Source organism: Artemia sp. Qi Xiang Cuo, chromosome 14 (assembly GCF_049724085.1).
Source record: "Artemia sp. Qi Xiang Cuo chromosome 14, ASM4972408v1, whole genome shotgun sequence".
NCBI classification, from domain to species: Eukaryota; Metazoa; Arthropoda; class Branchiopoda; order Anostraca; family Artemiidae; genus Artemia; species Artemia sp. Qi Xiang Cuo.
The window spans coordinates 38,488,061-38,507,704 of record NC_142807.1 but is presented as its reverse complement, the minus strand read 5'-3'; the positions used below and the strand labels follow the sequence as shown (position 1 = coordinate 38,507,704).

Here is a 19,644-nt window from a genome sequence, read left to right as displayed (position 1 = left end):
AAATATTTGATTCAGAGATTTCACGTTAAAAAGTTATCCAATCACTAATTACCCCTTTTTTATCTTGCCTCCTATCAATTCTGAGTTTCCGGCTAGAATTAGACAAAGCCCGTCTTAATCACCGATTTGGTAACCCTTTCGCAATAACAAAAAAGGAACATCATTAAAAACTAAGATGAATGCGAATTACCCCGTATATGAAGTGAGCTGCCCTCTCCGAAATACCTTGCTCTTTATGCTAGATGTTTTGCTAATAGCTATAAAAAACATTTAAAAAAATAAACTATACCTTTTAAATAATTTCTCCAAAAATATTTTATTCAGAGATTTCACGTTAAAAAGTTATCCAATCACTAATTACCCCTTTTTTTATCTTGCCTCCTATCAATTCTGAGTTTCCGGCTAGAATAAGACAAAGCCCGTCTTAATCCATAATTTGGTAACCCTTTCGCAATAACAAAAAAGGAACATCATTAAAAACTATGATGAAAGCAAATTATCCCGTATGTGAAGCAAGCTGCCCTCTCCGAAATACCTTGCTCTTTATGGTCGACGTTTTGCTAATAGCTATAAAATACATTAAAAAAAATAAACTATACCTTTTAAATAATTTCTCCAAAAATATTTTATTCAGATTTCACGTTAAAAAGTTATCTAATCACTAATTACCCCTTTTTTGATCTTGCCTCCTATCAATTATGAGTTTCCGGCTAGAATTAGACAAAGCCCGTCTTAATCACCAATTTGGTAACCCTTTCGCAATAACAAAAAAGGAACATCATTAAAAACTAAGATGAATACAAATTACCCCGTATATGAAGTGAGCTGTCCTCTCCGAAATACCTTGCTTTTTATGCTAGACGTTTTGCTAATAGCTATAAAATACATTAAAAAAAATAAACTATACCTTTTAAATAATTTCTCCAAAAATATTTTATTCAGAGATTTCACGTTAAAAAGTGATCTAATCACTAATTACCCCTTTTTTTTATCTTGCATCCTATCAATTCTGAGTTTCCAGCTAGAATCAGACAAAACCCGTCTTAATCACCAATTTGGTAACCCTTTCGCAATAACAAAAAAGGAACATCATTAAAAACAAAGATGAATGCAAATTACCCCGTATATGAAGTGAGCTGCCCTCTCCGAAATACCTTTCTCTTTATGCTAGATGTTTTGCTAATAGCTATAAAAAACATTAAAAAAAATAAACTATACCTTTTAAATAATTTCTCCAAAAATATTTTATTCAGAGATTTCACGTTAAAAAGTTATCTAATCACTAATTACCCCTTTTTATCTTGCCTCCTACCAATTCTGAGTTTCCGGCTAGAATTAGACAAAGCCCGTCTTAATCACCAATTTGGTAACCCTTTCGCAATAACAAAAAAGGAACATCATTAAAAACTAAGATGAAAGCAAATTATCCCGTATATGAAGCGAGCTGCCCTCTCCGAAATACCTTGCTCTTTATGGTAGACGTTTTGCTAATAGCTATAAAATACATTAAAAAAAATAAACTATACCTCTTAAATAATTTCTCCAAAAATATTTTATTCAGAGATTTCACGTTAAAAATTTATCTAATCACTAATTACCCCTTTTTTGATCTTGCCTCCTATCAATTTTGAGTTTCCGGTTAGATTTAGACAAAACCCATCTTTATCCACAAGTTGGTAACCCTTTCGCATTAACAAAAAAGGAACATCATTAAAAACTAAGATGAATGCAAATTATCCCGTATATGAAGTGAGCTGCTCTCTCCGAAATACCTTGATCTTTATGCTAGACGTTTTGCTAATAGCTATAAAATACATTAAAAAAAATAAACTATACCTTTTAAATAATTTCTCCAAAAATATTTTATTCAGAGATTTCACGTTAAAAAGTTATCTAATCACTAATTACTCCTTTTTTTTATCTTGCACTAATATCATTTGTAAAGAAAACTATTCCTTTTATTCAAATCCTAATCACCAATCAAGTTATACTCGTTCCTCTTGGCAAAGGTGTAATGACCTGTAGAATAGGACTACTAGAAAAACCTGTTTGGTACATAGGAGTAGCAGAATCCAGACGAGCATAGGAAATTGCTATACCTGTACGCAAATAACATGGAAATTGCTATACCTGTACGCAAATTCAATAGATGGTTACTACTAGAAACAAATAATTCGTCATCAAATGGGAATTGAATTCCGACATTTGTTTTTTCATATTGTACTAAAATTTATCGAACTTTACGAGTAAAAGCAAGTACGATGAATTTATTCTCAGTTCTCGGGTATAATTAGTGCTTCACTTGGTATATACTTGTCGGCGTCTCGTATTTGTAACATGTGTTTCTAAGTTTTCTATTTTCTGAAAATTCTCCCGAAAAACCAATTTCGCGCGTCTTATTTTCAATATTACGTGACCTAGCCATTTCCGCTTCTCCCACCTTTAGAGAATTCGCTTTTAAGAATAGGAGATTTCCGATATCCACAAAGTCCCCTCCTATTAAAACATCCACTGCAAGAGTAGGTAGCCTACTAAGCCTACTTTTATTGTTTTCTCTGGATTGTACCGCCCTTCCTTGCAATTTCTATTCTCACCCAAGCAGACGGGCATTTGTGCTTATATTCACTTTACTGAAAAAATACAAATGTTTTTACTTTTATAACTTTAATAAATCAGATGATATTAACATTTTGATTACTAAACATCAGTATATGTATATTTTTTAAACAATAAAAACTTTACTGAAAAAACATAAATGTTTTTACTTTTATAACTTTAATAAATCAAATAATATCTACATTTTGATTACTAAATATTAGTATATGTATATTAAACTGACAATGCACATTCATTTGTATTTTTTTCAGTAAAGTGCAAATTATGTTCTGGCCTTGGGAAGGCATACGGGTTTTGAGCCCTACTCTTGTTAACTTCTGCTTGTTTTGAGTTTGACTCGGTTATTTGAGTTTATACTCGGTGCGCAGAAATTGGCCATGCCCTTCGCTTTGCTGAAAAAGCTGCCGTCCCTCTAAGCAGACCCCGTCATCCTACCCTTCCTGGCTGGTATGAAAATCCAGAGTTAGTGGATACCCATTCTAAGTCTAAATTTTGGCTTCAACTTTGGATTTCTTGTGGACGACGCCGTTCGGGGGTAGTCAATTCAATCCGCCTGCTCACAAAAAGAAAATTCGCGAAGGAGCTAAAAGCTCGCAGAAAAAAGATGATTGATACCGAATCTACACGGGCAAAAATTAATCCTTCTCTCCTTTGGCGTTTTCTGTCCTCTAAAAGCGATGAGTCTTCGTCCCCAAATGCTATCCCTGATTCTGAATGGTACGCGTACTATGGGTCAGAATTTTTGCCTCCTGACCCAGCCCTCAACGAAAGATACGAAGCTGAGTTGGACGACTTCTTAGATAGTTGTCCTCAGGGTGATTATGTTGTAACACAGGGAGCTGTATGCAAGGCCATCTCTCACCTAAAACCTAAACAATCTTTCGGGATTGACGGGATCAGCGCACTCCATCTAAAAAGTGGTGGGCCCGCTCTCATTAGTCATGTAACTCTCCTGATGCAGATTATCCTCATTCAGGGCATTGTCCCAACCACTTTCTCTATTGGAGATCTTACACCATTTCCTAAAAAAGGAAAAGTTACCATGAAATGCTCCTTTTTCCGTCAATCACGATTGCTACTTCTCTTTGCAAGTTATTTGAACTTTTATTTGTAGATGAGTTTGAGAAACTGTGTTGCAGTCCACCAAGACAATTCGGTTTCCAACGCGGTATTGGTTGTGCTGAAGCGCTCCATGTCGTTGCATATGCACTCCTGGATTCACACAAATCAAGAGAACGCCTAGCGATCAGTGGCTTAGACCTGCAGAGAGAGTTTGATTCATAGATTCATGCGCTTATGTTGCTAAACTCAGCTGAAAGATGAGTGAACTCAAATATAATTCGGGCTTTCCGTGATTTTTACTCTCGCCTTCGCGTGCGACTAAAGCTCCTTCCCGATAAAGGCCTTCCGCCAGCTCCAAGGTCAGCTTTGATACCAGTCCGTAAAGGTGCCCGTCAGGAGGCAGTTTCATCCCCCAATTTCTTCAACAATTACATTATTGAGCTTCAAGACAGCTGTCCTTCATCATGCATTCTCAGTTCCAGTGACGTATCCCTAGTATGCTTTACTAATGACAAACTGAACTTCAGCTTGACGCTGAACCGATTTTCAGAAACTCTCTCATGTGTGCAACCCAATTACGTGACAGTCGGTCTGAGATTTAACTCCCAAAAGTCGGAAGTCCTGCTTTACAATTCAAAGATGACCCTCCAATTAATGTCACAGTAGGTGATTGCTCAGTAAAACCAGTTGATAAAATAGTATATCTTGGGCTGCCAATAGGTACCTCATTACCGCATACCCGCTCCCTCCTGATCTCACATCTTGAACGGCGAATTTACAGCTCCTATACTTTGATCGTTAAATCCACTCTGAGATTTAACCGTCCACTACTGGCAAGTATTTACAACGCCACCGCTCTGCCACATCTATCATATATTATATGTGACCCCTTTCTAGAAATTATTGGCAAACCGTGAAAAGTCTAAAATCCGCTCTTTGTTTTTCCGTTTTTCTAAGTACCTACTAAAATTGCCACCATGGACAAAAAATAGTTTTCAGATTCGGCGCTACAACCTAGCGGACCCAAATCTAGCTGTTGAGACACTTATTAGCCGGCAAAAAACAAAACCAGCAATTCTAAAGCACGAGTGGGCAAGATTGCTTGTTTAATTTTTTCTCTTGTTTCCCTTTTTTTTCTTTTTTTTTCTCATTTCAGAAGTTGTTGTCCTTGTTGCTATTTTCGAAGAAATTGTTGTTTCTGTTGTAATCTTTGAGTATGTTATCTTTCTGTTTCCTCTTTTCGTACTATTTTGGATACTATTTAAGAAGTTGTTGCTTTTGTTGTTATTTTTTTAGTATATTTTCTTTTTGTTTCCTCTTTTCGCATTTTTGTATACTCTGTCATTGTGCATTTATTGTATACGACGGGTTTTTAATATATTATTATTATTTATTGTAATTTCTGTTCGTTTTGGGGTTCATTTATTTATTGATGCTGATTTGTGGTAGTTTCACGCTTGGTCCTCTAGTTTACCTGAAATAGAAAACTTGATACCATTCGCAAAAAAATCTGTTTACTTTCTTTTATAGCTTGGACACACTTACGCTATTTTGATTTGGTTAAATTTTAAGAGCAGAGGTAGCCCTGAAAGTTTGAACATAGTACCGTCAGTCGTTCTTGAGATACTGCTGAGATGCCTTATTGGGAATTAGCATTAACACAGTACATATTTATTTAATCTTAAGGCAACATTTAGTTTTTAAACATAATGGACAAATGGAAGGGTAGGCGTGGGAGGGGGACTAGTTGCCCTCCAATCACTTTCGACTATTAAAAGGCATTAACCCTTTCTATTGTACCCACATCGATCTTTACTATAACAAAGCCTTCCAGTCACTTTCGAATATTAAGAAGGGCACTAATAGGCATTTCAATTTCCAATCGAATGAGCCCTTTTTGAGTTTCTACGACAACGCTTTCTATAAACACCTTATATGCCCCAGGGCATAAATTACAACCCTTACCCTGAGGAATGTGAGGGGGTTGTCATCCTCAAACACCTAATTTCCAGAACTTTCGACTACGTTAAATAAAATGGCTATCTCAAAATTTTGAGTGGATGTGTTCGGGGAAGTAGTGGGCGTGAGAGGGGCGTTCGTTGCTCTCCAATTACTTTCAACTATTAAAAAAGGCACTAACCCTTTCAATTTCCAATCGAATGAGCCCTTTTGAAATTTCTACGGCAACGCTTTCAATAAGCACCTTATATGCCCCCAGGGCATAACTTACAACGCTTGCCCTGAGGGCTGGGGGGTGTCATTCTCAAAGACCTAATTCCTAAAACTTTCAACTATGTTGAAGAAAATTGCTATCTCAGAATTTTGATTGGATGTGTTAGGGGAAATGGTGGGAGTGAGAGGCGGGTAAGTTGCCCTCCAATCTCTTCCGACTATTTAAAAGGGCACTAGCCCTTTCAATTTCCAATCGAATGAGCTCTCTTTCAAATTTCTACGACAACGCTTTCTATAAAAACCTTAAATGCTCCCAAGCCCTTCTAATTTTATTCAAATGAGCCCTTTTCTGAAGTTTCTACAACATTACTATCTATAAAAACCTTTTATGCTCCCAGGGCATAACTTACAACCCTTCCCCCGAGGATTCTGAGGGGGTTATCATCCTCAAAGACCTAATTTCTATAACTTTTAACTACGTTGAACAAAACGGCTATCTAAAAGTTTTGATTGAATGTGTTTGGGGAAAAGGTGGGCATGAGAGGGGTTTAGTTGCCCTCAAATCACTTTCAACTATTGAAAAAGGTACTAGCCCTTTGAATTTATAATCGAATGAGCCCTTTTTCAAGTTTTTACGACAAAGCTTTCAATAAAAACCTTATATGCACCCAGGGCATAACTTACAACCCTGGCCCTAAGGGCTGTGGGGGGGGGGGTTGTCATCCTCAAAGACCTCAGAATTTTCAACTACGTTGAAGAAAATAGCTATCTCAAAATTTTGATTGGATGTGTCTGGGGAAAATGTGGACGTGAGAGGGGGGTTAGTTGCCCTCCTATCACTTTCGACTATTAAAAAGGGCACTAGCCCTTTGAATTTCCAATCGAATGAGCCTTTTTTTCAAGTTTCTGCGACAACGCTTTCTATAAAAAACTTTATATGCCCCCAGGAAATAACTTAAAACCCTTGCCCTGAGGGCTGTGGGGGAGTGTCCTCCTCAAAAACCTAATTTCTATTTGGAAATCAACTACGCTGAACAAAATAGACAGCTCAAAATTATGATTGGATGTGTTTGGGGAAATGGTGGGCGTGGAAGGGGTGTTAATTGCCTTTCAATCACTATCGACTATTAAAAAGGGCACAAGCCACTCTAATTTCCAGTCGAATGAGCCCTTTTTGTAGTTTCTACGACAACTCCTTCGATACGAAGTGCCCTGGTCTAAAGGAAAACAAAATACATTGTGCCAATATCGTTCTTTACTTAGGCAGCGCGATTGCGCTGCCTATGATAACATACTGTTGTAATCGTATCCCTATGGTTTATTTCTGTCTTTTTAATTAGGTCCTTTGGCACACAAATTTCCTCACTCCCTGAATCAATTACTATTTTGGTCAATTTTCCGTTTAATTTTCCTTATATTTTATGTGGTTTCACATACTCGTCAATATTTCCTTTACTATGGGCTATAGCCCAATTTGTTCTTTTATAGGTTATTTTGTCCTCTCTATTGTCGTAGTTTTTAGAAAAGGGCTCCGAGGAATCACATTTTACAGGATTATTATCATTCCGAGATTGAATATCGTGTATTTCGTTTTTCAGGCACGAAGGCTTAGCCTCTCAATTTGTTTTATGGACCGGTCCCCCTTGTCAACCAAGTTGCATGTTTTTCTGTCTTAGCATATAATGTCTGGTAATTTGATTTTCTCGCGATTGATCCTTAGACAAATCCTTATGGCTATCCGACGGTCTATAAGTAACTCGTGAGAAAACGTCACTTTGCGAATTTCCCCAACGAGTTTTCATTATTCTGTCAATTGTTTTTTCAACATCTTGTTAATATTTTTTATCGGCCACCCTACGGGCCTGTCTTTCCTCCTCTACATTTTCCTCAATTATTTTGTATAATTTAGAGGTGTATTCTTTTCGCGGTCCAGAATTTTCTTTAATTAATATAACAACCTTACCAATGCTATCCATATGACATTTGTCAATCTTTTTATTTAATTTTTCGTAGGATTGAAAATTTTCTCTCTGAGTGCTGTATAAGCCTCGTAAGCTTTCCTTTTCACCCGAGGGAACGAACCCGATCCAACTCATTATATAGATCTTCAATAACCTGTTGACGTTTAGGAACAATCATTCTATCCTCCTTATAGTCTCTTAATAAGTAAATATGGCTCTGAATCATTTCAACATCTGCCGATCGTTCTTTTTCGTTTTCATTAACGATATCTTCATAAATTTGTAATTACTTTTTATCGGCCTCCATAAGGTTTTTGAAAGCAATATCACCTGCCTTGCTAGTTCCGTTGAATTGTGCTATTTTTCATCAAAACCTCCCTATTGCTATCATTAATTCCTTTAGACAAGATTCTTTCTAGAAGATCTTGATTGCTAAATATCTTAGAACAAATATTTAATCCACAGCTAACATTTCTTAGGTTATTTGGTCTCCATATATCTGGAAACTATGAATTTTGCGGTTGATCTCTCTCAAAAGCCTCCAAATGGGCCTTTTTTCCATTTCTGCTGTATCTCTACGTTTCTTTTCTTTCATGTCTGTTTCTTTATAGGCTTCAAAAGCCCTTTCGTCCGCTTTTCTATTCTTTCTAATTTCATCTTTCTCAGACTGCATTTTTTCCATACATTCTCGGAGCTCTCTCTCAAAGGCTTCCATATCAGCCTTTCTTTCTATTTCCCTACTTTTCCTATGGGCTCCACTTGCCCTTCTTGATCTCGCGTTAATATCTCTGTCCGACATTATTTCAAAATTCAGCTAACATCAAAATACTTATTCAATCTAAATCCTATCTCGAATATCAAACTTCCGGTCTCTCGTGAAACTTGTTATGACTCAATTTGCTGATTCTTTTCGCAGGTTAATTAGTTGCGTCAGAAAATCGCAAAATTTTATTTTATTCTGACTAGGCAAGGCCCATTCAGACTTTCATAGTATTTAAATTGATTCCGTCCTTTTTCCGCAATTACTTATATGTAATCCAGGCTACTCTGTAGGCTACATTAAATTATCTTTGGAAAATGCAGATTCTTTTACTATCATTATTCCTGATTGGTCCTTAAGTTCCTGCCACCAAATATTGGCGTGGGAAAGTCGCTGGCACCACTTATTGTAATGGAGCCAATGCTGGCACCACTTATTGGAGTGGAAAGCCTCGCGGCACCACTACTGTATAAATATAGGGTAGGGTAATACCCTATTGCAGTATACCCTGTTCCAGGGTAAGGAAACGCGATCGAACGATCAAAAGGACCAAACTCTAGGCCAAGGGTGCCACCACCTGGATCACCCCCAATATCTCTCAGTTTTCTCTTTGGAGGGTAAACGGCCCCCCTGTCGATATACCAATGACATTATTTCTCGCGAACTCTTTTCCTACCCTGACTGGATTCGTGGAAAAATAATCTAATAAGGTTGAGGAAATTACTCGCTTGTATTTCTCCCAAAGGTCACTTAAACCGCACATACATGTATCAACTCTGAAAACAGACCAAAAACAAAAATAAAACTTGTGTGTACTAAACACTTTCTGTAAGGGTTGACCTTCGATTGGCCCTGGCAAATCCGCTAAATTAATCATCCTCCGAGACAGAATTGTCAAAACCTTCTACTACATTGAACAAAATGATTATGTGAGAATTTTTATTGGATGTGTTTGGGGGGATGGTGGGCGTGAGAGAGGGGCTAGTAACCATTCAATCCCTTTCGACTGGTGATAAGGGTATTAGCCCTATGAATTTCCAATTGAATGAGCCCCTTTTGAAGTTTCTACGACAATGCTATCTATAAAAACCTTATATGCCCCAGGGCATAACTTACAACCTATGCCCTGGGGGCTTTGTCATCCTCAAATACATAATTTCCAAAACTTTCAACTATGTTGAACAAAATGGCTATCTCTAAACTTTGATTGAAAGTCTCTGGGGAAATGGTGGGCGTGAGAGGGGTTAAACTCTCTCCACTCACTTTCAACTATTAAAAGGGACACTAGCCCTTTCAATGTCCAATCAAATGAGCCATTTTTGAAATTTCAACAACAACTTTTTATATAAACCTTATATGCCCCCAGGGCATAACTTGCAACTCTTGCACTAAGGAATCTGAGGGGTTTATCATCCTAAAAGACCTAATTTCCAGAACTTTCAACTACGTTGAAAGAAATGGATATCTCAAAATTTTGATTGAATGTGTTTGGGAAAATGGTGGGCGTAAGAAGGGGGTTAGTTGCCCTTTAATCACTTCTGGCTATTAAAAAGGGCACTAGCCCTTTCTATTTCCAACTGAATGAGCCCTTTTTGAAGTTATGCCCCCAGGGCATAACTTCACGACCCTTGCCCTGAGGGTTGTGGGGGAGTGTCCTCCTCAAAAACATATTTTCTATCTGGAAATCAACTACGCTGAACAAAATGGCTATCTTAAAAATTTGATTGGATGCGTTTGGGGAAATGGTGGGCGTGGAAGGGGTGTTAGTTGCCTTTCAATCACTTTTGACTATTAAAAAGGGCACAAGCCACTCCAATTTCCAATCAAACGAGCCCTTTTCGAAGTTTCTACGACAACTCCTTCGATACGAAGTGCCCTGGTATGGAAAATAAATAAATAAATAATACATTGTGCCAACATCGTTCTTTACTAAAGAACGTAAAGTTGTAGTAGAAATTTCAAAAAGGGCTCATTTGATTGTAAACCTTATATGCCCTCAGGGCATAACTTACAACCCTTGCACTGAGGGCTCTGAGGGGGTTTTCATCCTAAAAGACCTAATTTCCCGAACTCAACTACGTTGAACAAAATGGATACCGTATCTTAAAATTTGGATTGTATGTGTTTGGGGAAATGGTGGGTGTGAGAGGGGGGTTAGTTGCTCTTCAATCACTTTCGACTATTAAAAAGGGTACTAGCCCTTTCAATTTCCAAGTGAAGGAGCCCTTTATGAAGTTTCTATAACATTGCTTTCTAGAAAAACCTTATGCCCCCAGGGCATAACTTACAACCCTTGCCCTGAGGGCTGTGGGGGGGGGGGAGCGGTAGTCATGCTTAAAGTCCTAATTTCCAAAACTTTCAACAACGTTGAATAAAATGTCTATCTAAAAATGTTGATTGGATGTGTTTGGGGAAAAGGTGGGCGTGAGAGGGGGATTAGTTTCTCTTAAATCACTTTCGAGTATTAGAAAGGGCACTAGCCCTTTGAATTTTTAATGGAATGAGCCCTTTTTCAAGTTTCTACGACAAAGATTTCAATAAAAAACCTTATATGACCCCAGGGCATAACTTATAACCCTTGCCCTGAAGACTGTGGGGGGGGGGGGTTTCTTGCTCAAATGTATAATTTCCGGAACTTTAAACTGCGTGGAGCAATCTCAAAATTTGCTCAAAATGGCTATCTCAAAATTTTGATTCGATGTGTTTGGGGAAATGGTGGGCGCGGAAGGGGTGTTAGTTGCCTTCCAATCATTTTCGAGTATTAAAAAGGGCACTAGCCATTTCAGTTTCCAATCGAACGAGCCGTTTTTGATGTTTCTGCGACAACGCGTTCTATAACAACCTTATGTGATCCCAGGACATAAATTACAACCCTTGCTCTGAGTGCTGTTGGGGAGGATTGTCATCATCAAAGACCTAATTTCCAGAATTTTCAACCACGTTGAACAAAATGGCTATCTCAAAATCTTTATTGGATGTGTTTGGGGAAAGTGTGGGCGTGGGGGGGGGGTAGTTGCCCTCCAATAACTTTCGACTATTAAAAATGGCACTAGCCCTTTGAATTTCCAATCGAAAGGGGCCTTTTTTGAAGTTTTTACGACAACGCTTCCTATAAAAAACCTTATATGACCCCAGGGCATAACTTACAACCCTTGCCCTGAGGGCTGTGAGGGATGCGTGAATTTTTTATTGGATGTGTGGGATTTCTATCTGGAAATCGACTACGCTGAACGAAATGGCTATCTCGAAATTTTGATTGGATGTGTTTGGGGAAATGGTGGGCGTGGAAGGGGTGTTAGTCGCCTTCCAATCACTTTCGACTATTAAAAAGGGCACTAGCCGTTCCAATTTCCAATCGAATAAGCTCTTTTCAAATTGTCTACGACAACTCCTTCAATACAAAGTGCCCTGGTATGGAAGAAAAATAAATAATACATTGTGCCAACATCGTTCTTTCCTTAGGCAGCGCGATTGCGCTGCCTACGATATTGTATTTCAATGACCCAGATCAAGAAGACAAAAATAGAAGTTAGCCTGAAAGCTTACCTGTTACAAAACCACTAGCTTAGCAACGATATTTTAACTTATCACTGAAAATAATACTATAGCCACATCAAAGAAAATGTAATTACGGAAATGAAAACTGGTCATTTATCTGAAAAAGAAAAGAAACAGGGGTGGAACCCCAACATTACCATTACTAATTTCCAACAGGTAACAGCCTGTCGTCCATTATGTTTTTACAATTTTTTCTAGCTCATTGAAATAAGCACTAACTAAATCGAATTTTGAAACGGCAAAAAAAAGTGACTTTAGTGATAATTTCAAACAAAAAATAAGAGGCTAAAATAACATAAAATGATTTTAGTGACTGCAGCCCACCCCTGCTATATGTACTAAGGTTCTGAAACCTGCAAAATCAAAACTTACTTCTGGAAATAATATCATTGTATTTTGAACAGTATATCTAGTTTTATTTAGTCAGATATACATTAAGTTTTATTAATATTTTCATAATTTTGTACACACTCCTCTCAAATGTATAGGAAAATAATTGGTCAGTTGCCAATGAATTGGGAATTTATCAATTTTTATTGGTAAATTAGTAATTTACCAATAAACTGATCAATTCAAAATATTGCTTCAACAAACTTAACACATTGCTTAAAAATTACGGGTGTTCATTTTAAATTTTTTTTCACATTTCCACAGTTAAATAAAAAAAAATGAAAAAGAAAATTAAGTCTCAAGTTGCAAATATAACTATTCTGGGAAATATTTTTTACATCTGGTAATATTGATTAGAATCGTGATTTTATTCTTTTTTATTGTTGATAATTTGACAAATAAAATCATACTGTTCGAAACACATAACCTACTGCTATTATCTATGGAAGTTTTTATTTCTAAACATTGATTGGCATTGCGATCTTATTTTGTTGCTGTGTTAATGGTGATGTCACAAATAAAAATCAGACTGGTCAAAACACAAATTGTCTGTGAAGCACAAATGACACAATGACCTGTAGACAGTTTAGGATGGCGGTAACCCCACTCTGGTAATTCCTGTTCGTTTTAAGCTTAACTTCATTATTCTTTTAAACATATGTTCGTTAAAGGTTATATCTATTCATCCACAGCTATGTCAGTTATTTTGATTATTGACATGATTCTTCTTTTTAATTTCTGTTCATTTTAGATTTCATTTATCAACTAATATTAATTTCTGTTTTTTTTAAGTTTGAATTATTATCTGACTGGTCTGCTTCTTCTTGTTTTACGTGTTATACGGCTTTTAACTTTAAACAAATTGTTTAATAGAAAACTTTTTTACAATTATAACAAAAAAGGAATGAGATAACACTTAAATAAGTGAAAATGTCTATCTTGTCCAATATACAATGGAGAGTTTTGGGCAAATGTTTTGCTATGTGCGCTGTCCATCTCCAGAGTGCACGGGATAGAAGTAAACACAGTCTTTTGGTTTCCAGCTTATGTCATCAATTATACTTTTTATCCAATAACACACAAGGTGTTTTCTTATTAATATTTTTCTCACAAAAAAAAACCGAGAGAAAATTGAAAGATTGAGGTAAGCAGAAAATCTTGTCATTGTCTAATCATTCTCACATATTGAATATCATCATCAACCATATTACATTCCAGTTGTATTGCTGTAAGTAGCGTAGACACATTTTCCTTTGTTTAGGTAAACTGGTTCTGCAATAGAAGCATAAAATAGATTATAAAAGTTTTACAAAAATAAATACCAACAAAAGATTTACATCTTATAAACAACATCGAAAAAGTGACAATTTATCAAATATCGAAGGCCTTCAGTTTTGCCCAATATTCAAGGTCTGTCAGTTATGCTAAACCTTAAGGAAAATCTGATTCTAAAGAATTAATACTTCTTCTAGTGACAGTGAATCAACGAAACTTGAGGGAAACGCTTCTCCTTAAAGAAACTGCCCCAAGTGCTATTTCATGGAAAACTACATTAATGCATGAGAAGATGTTTTCAAATTTGCTCATCTAGCTTCTTGAAAACACTCTTTCCTTAAAAAGTCAAAAATGAGGGGCGGGAAAAAGGTGGATGTATGACCTTAAAAACTTTCATGGGACCTTAATTTGGGTAAGGGATCACTTCCTATAATTCTCAACATCGAAATACTCCACAATACTCCAATAGCTCTATATGCGATTTAAAGCACAATCAAGGGAAATGAAACAAACAGAAGAAAAAAAGAAAAGAAAAACTACATAGCAGAGGAAGAAAGACTTTATACCAAATAAATGACTTATTAAAACTTAATCAGAATAAATCCACCAGACATGAGAAGAAAACAGTATAGCCTAAATTACCGGAAATAGTAGTAAGCTCTGCAAGCTTAATTTTAGACATTTTCAAACCTTGCTGAGAAGAAATATTATTCATGGCATGGTCAATTAGTACCAGAAAAAAAAGAAGATCTTCCAAGAACTGGAATCAGCATAGAAATCAGAGCAAATCGTCCAATACTCGAGATGATAGAGCCAGTAAGATTAACTTTCACAATAAAAGAGACAATAATCTTATATTGTAATTTATTTGGCAAATACAACCACTAAAACGACTTTCTGCAAAACTCTGATTAAATAAAAAGACTAGTTTTCCTAAGGATGTTTTTAGTCGATTGCTCCTTCCTAATGGAAATAAGTCAACAGTAGCGTCAATTCGCGGATATAGGGGGGGGGGGCAATTTTGTTGTTTTCAATTTTTTTACGAAAATATAAAAAAAAGGGTATTTTTCAAAATTTAGAGGAGAGGATGAAAGTCAATTTACACCACTGGAAGTAAATCCTATAAAATTATAATTAACTTGTCCATTTACAGGATTTCACGTTTTTCATTGCATTAATGGAAACTCATTGTTGGTTCTTTTGTTTAAAGTACCATGCCAAATTGATCATTTTATTAATGAAGTAATCAATTACGATAATAAATAGTATGTGAAGTTCAAAAAGATAAGCATTAAGGGTAGTATATTACTTTATTCCCTAAGGTGCCTTTTCTGTTAATTTTAAAATAAATACTGCAGGTCAAATGTATGCTAAATCCTGATCCTTTTTTCCGGCACTTTAAATTACCTTCAATCACATTGTCCAGCAAAACAAGGAATAATCCAGTAGAGTTGCTGATAGTGATGATGGACTCAATAGCATCCCATTCTGTCTTAAATTCACAAATAAGACAGTGTCTTGCATTCCAATCTTTATATTTAATAAATTTAATACACAAATATTAATAAATTCATAAATAAATTTCTAAATAACAGGAAGAAACACAAATGCCTCTATAAGATAAGATAAGATTTATTGCAAAAAGCCTGTGGGCCATAGCAACACATAATACAGTCTACAAACCACCACTCAGGAACAAAATACAACTTTAGATAGTAAAAATCAAAAAAGGAAAAAAGAAAAAGAACAACAAAACGACAAAAAAGAAACACACCAAGGTTCGACTTTTAACCAACAAACACCATATAATAAATTCAAATCATAAAAATAGTATCAGGCTATCCCCTCAAACATGATTCCCTATATTTAGTCCCTAAACTAAGAAATTTACACAACTGTTTAATAGCACATGCGTTCCTCTCAGCCATCCGCTCTATTAACCAGCATTCGCTCCCAAACACTTGTCCGAAACATTCATTCCGCAACTCAGACAGCTCTTCACACTCAGATACAAAATGAAATAAGTTTTCATTCACCAATCCACACATTGGGCAGAAATAAGGGCCAGCGGCCAGCCTAAACTTTCCAAAAAATTACCTTCTCTAACCTAAATCCAAACTATACTCTCTTACAGACAGCAAATTCTTCAAATTCTCACTAATCAACCCAACTCTAAAAAAAATCTCCTCCCCCCAACAGTCTTTGGCTTGGGAGTAAAACCTCAAAGATATAAATCGGTCCTAGCAAGCTTGCCACTCATGGATTTCTTGGTCCTTTAGGGTTCGCTGGACTTCCTTCCATACTGACACGGTTTCATCAATAGGGCCTTTTCCTTCATTCTACATCTCCGAAAGTCCACAAAGGTCCAGTATTTCCTTGACCTGAATTGACCATGAATCACGTCTACCATCCTTCAAGCTCTCCAAATAAGCTGCCTTAAGAAGCCGAACTCTAGGTAGCCTAATTATCTTCTCCCAGAATTTTACCATTCTAACCAGTCTAACACTCCTTAAAGAAAAAAGCCCCAAATCTCCTTTCCGTATCACTGAACTTAATTAATCCTTCAAGCCTAGAAATCTCTTAAAATATCTTAGCTGAACTATTTCTAGTTTAGCTCCTTTAGGAAAGCCCAAGACCTCAGAGCCACAATGTAGACTAGAAGCTACCTTTGTCTGAAAATCTCTTTTCTGGATCCTCATGTCAGCTAGCTGATTTAAATTACTTCTCAAAAGGATATTTATTGGTCTATTACCACTTAAATTACAATCTTCTACATGCCTAGACATCCCCCTTAAAGCACTAAACTTAACACACAAATAAACAAACTCATATTTAACCTCTAAAACCTTTCCTCCAAAATGAAAATGAACCTCTGAATCAACATCTCCTTTACTCCTAAATACTAATACTACTGATTTCTTAGCGTTCAACTCTAACTCCTTCTTTTCTAAATAATTTTTTATTATATCTAATTGCTTCTGAAGGTTATCTCTGCTATCTCCGCCACTAGAGCTATATCATCCGCGAACAACATGCATGATAGCCTAAACCAATCCAAAGATATATAAGGGGCTTCATTATTTTTCATAAGCCTATCTAAATCATTAGCAAACAAGGAGAAGAGGTTAGGAGATAATATCCATCCTTGTTTCACACCCACATGAGATATGACCAGCCTAGAAAAATTTTCCATAACCTTCACAGAAAATTTCACCCTCCGATACATATCTGCTATTATTGCTACAAAACAAGACGGCAAGCCTATTTCTAACAAACTTTCAATTAAAAACCTCCTATTCACAGAATCAAAAGCAGTATTCAGGTCTAAAAAGGCTACGAATAGCCGACAATTTTTTCCTCTAGCATTTTTCTTTCTCAATGCATTCAAGGTAAAAATATGGTCAACGATGCTGAATATCGATCTGAACCCCGCTCGTATCGGGCTAAGTACTTCCTCCTTATCTAACCAGTCTCTTAGCCTAAATTCCAGAACCTTACAAAACGATTTACTTACCACATTCCCCATAAAGATAGACCTAAAGTTTTCATGTAACTTCCTATTACCTTTTTTAAAAGGAGGCACTGCTACAGAATGTCCGATGAGCGAGGCCAACAAGCTTTCTCTACTACAAACGAGAAATCTGCAGGCAACATGGGTATTAAAGTTATCCTTCCTAACTTCAGAACCTTTTTAAATATGCCATCTGTTCGTGGATATGAATTTCCATTCATCCCTTTCGACTGATCCCAAATTTCTTGTGGAGGTACAGGCCTAATTAAGTCATAATCTTTCTGACTTAAAGGATATGTTGCCGTCCCTAGACCTGGCTCCCTATCCTCTGAATCATTCGACTCATTTGTCCTAACATATTCTGGCTCTCTATTCTCAAAATAATCTGGCAATGACTCAACTGCTGGGACGTTTCCTCTTACTCCAATGCCCTTGATTGAAAATTTAACTATCAATAAACACTTTCTTTAGTTATACATATTCTAAACATCCTTACTGTCCTCAATGGCAGTCTTCTGGCTCTCTCTCTTTTTAACTCTTTTAACCTTATATAATTCTAAATTATTTTTACATGTTCATCTAACCGGTTAAAATTTGTTTCATCATCCAATGCGTTTATTGCTTAAAGTAGCCTGAAAACCCTAATTACCTCTTCCCTTTTCTGCCTACATTCCTCATCGAAAAAACCCTCATCTTTTCTGGCTGGATGTTTCTAATTCTAAGGTAAAAGCTTACTTCTCTCATAAATTATATCCGTAAGTACAGAAATAATTTGGTGCAATCCAGCTGGTTCTGAAAAACTCAAAATTGGATGGCAATCATTCTGAAATTCCTCATTTTCTAGTTCCATTTTAACCAATTCTTCTTTCTCCTTGGTTATCGAAACTGGTTTACGAATCGTTTTCTTGCACGCAGACCTTTTCTTTCCCCTTTCAGACTTTCAAATAAACACTCTCAGCATTACATTCACTAATAGATGGTCATATCTAACCAGCTCTATGAACCTGAGGTCTACCGCCTGGGGCCAAAGAGAAAAATTACATAAAATATAAGCGATTAAAGTCGGGCTAAACCCACTGTAATACGTAAAATCACCCACACCAAAATCTCCCCCAACCTTCCATTCATAATTATTAACCCTTCCCTTTTACAAAAAATTCTAAAATTCCTTCCCCATTTATTCAATTTTAAAAACCTTTCCCTGTTTTGCCCAATAGGGAAAACATGCTCAAATTCATTCTCCAAACCAACATTCTGACCTTGTTCATTTACAAGGGGATCACCAACCAGCAACTCGTCCTCTTCACTACTATATGCATTGAAGTCCCCTAGAAAAATAAAACTACGGCAAGGGTACATTCTTTTATACAACTGAGTTTCATTTTCAACCAATTCCCATGTATCTTCACGGCTGTAAGAAATGTTATTCGGAGGCAAATAAACAACACACACAACAAGGTGAACATTTTTTACTGATAATAATAACCATAATACATTTTCAGACTCACTTTCTAGTCTACGAAAAAAATTAAAAGAAATCTTCCTTAGAAGCACGGATACTCCTCTATAGCATCTGCCATTTCCCGAGACTTTTCTCTGACACTCAAAAACATCAAAGTCTTCATACGACGAAAATTCATCTAGAGAATTTCACGTCTCGACAAGACAAGCAACATTGCGACTTTCTCAACTGTCTGATGTACTTGAGTCTGGTAGATTATCTAGCTCTTGTCTATTGTAACCATTTATATCCGAAACAACAAAACTTGAGCACGATTCCCTATGCCCTTGTATTCTCGATTTTGGTAATTTTGACTGGTTCCCAGGCACTACTTGATCCTCCCAACTAGGCTGCCCTTAATAAAAAACTGGAGCTTTCACTATCTGGTGAAGCCCAAATGATTCGTAATCCTGAATTGTCTCCGTTTCTCGAGCACTTTTTTTGCGCCTTTATCCTGCTCCACAGGGCTAATGTTCTTATTATTTCTTTTGCCCCGTCTCACACTCTGCTGAGCTAAATCCACCGCATTTTCTTGGCTAACCGTGGTATATTACTACCAACAAATAAAAGCAGGAGGGTTCCCATCTTCTACAGTAAATACAGAAGCAGCGGTTCCTAAGCTCTGCCAACTAGCATACAAATTTGCCGATCCATTTCTTTCCCGTGAAATAATCACATTAATCTGATTTTCGCGAGCTTAAGATGTACCATGTTCATTGAAATCAAAATGAGGGTTAACCATCTCAACACTCATACGTTTTTCTTTTTGAACTTCATTCGCTATCCCTAGCGTGACAGACCTTGATCCTTTGCTACTTAGTGAACTTTCATTAACCAT

The 19,644-nt window shown here is 36.6% G+C and overlaps 1 protein-coding gene across 1 annotated transcript in view; it reads right to left on the bottom strand.

Moving 5' to 3' along the window:
• The window catches only part of LOC148944442 (TBC1 domain family member 30-like), a 175,222-nt gene extending 167,233 nt beyond the window's left edge, over nt 1-7,989 (bottom strand). The window contains exon 1 of the mRNA XM_089099930.1: nt 7,933-7,989. Within this exon, the coding sequence (XP_088956056.1) occupies nt 7,933-7,989 (57 nt within the window). The remainder of the gene's footprint in view (nt 1-7,932) is intronic.
• Nucleotides 7,990-19,644: the final 11,655 nt, after the last annotated feature.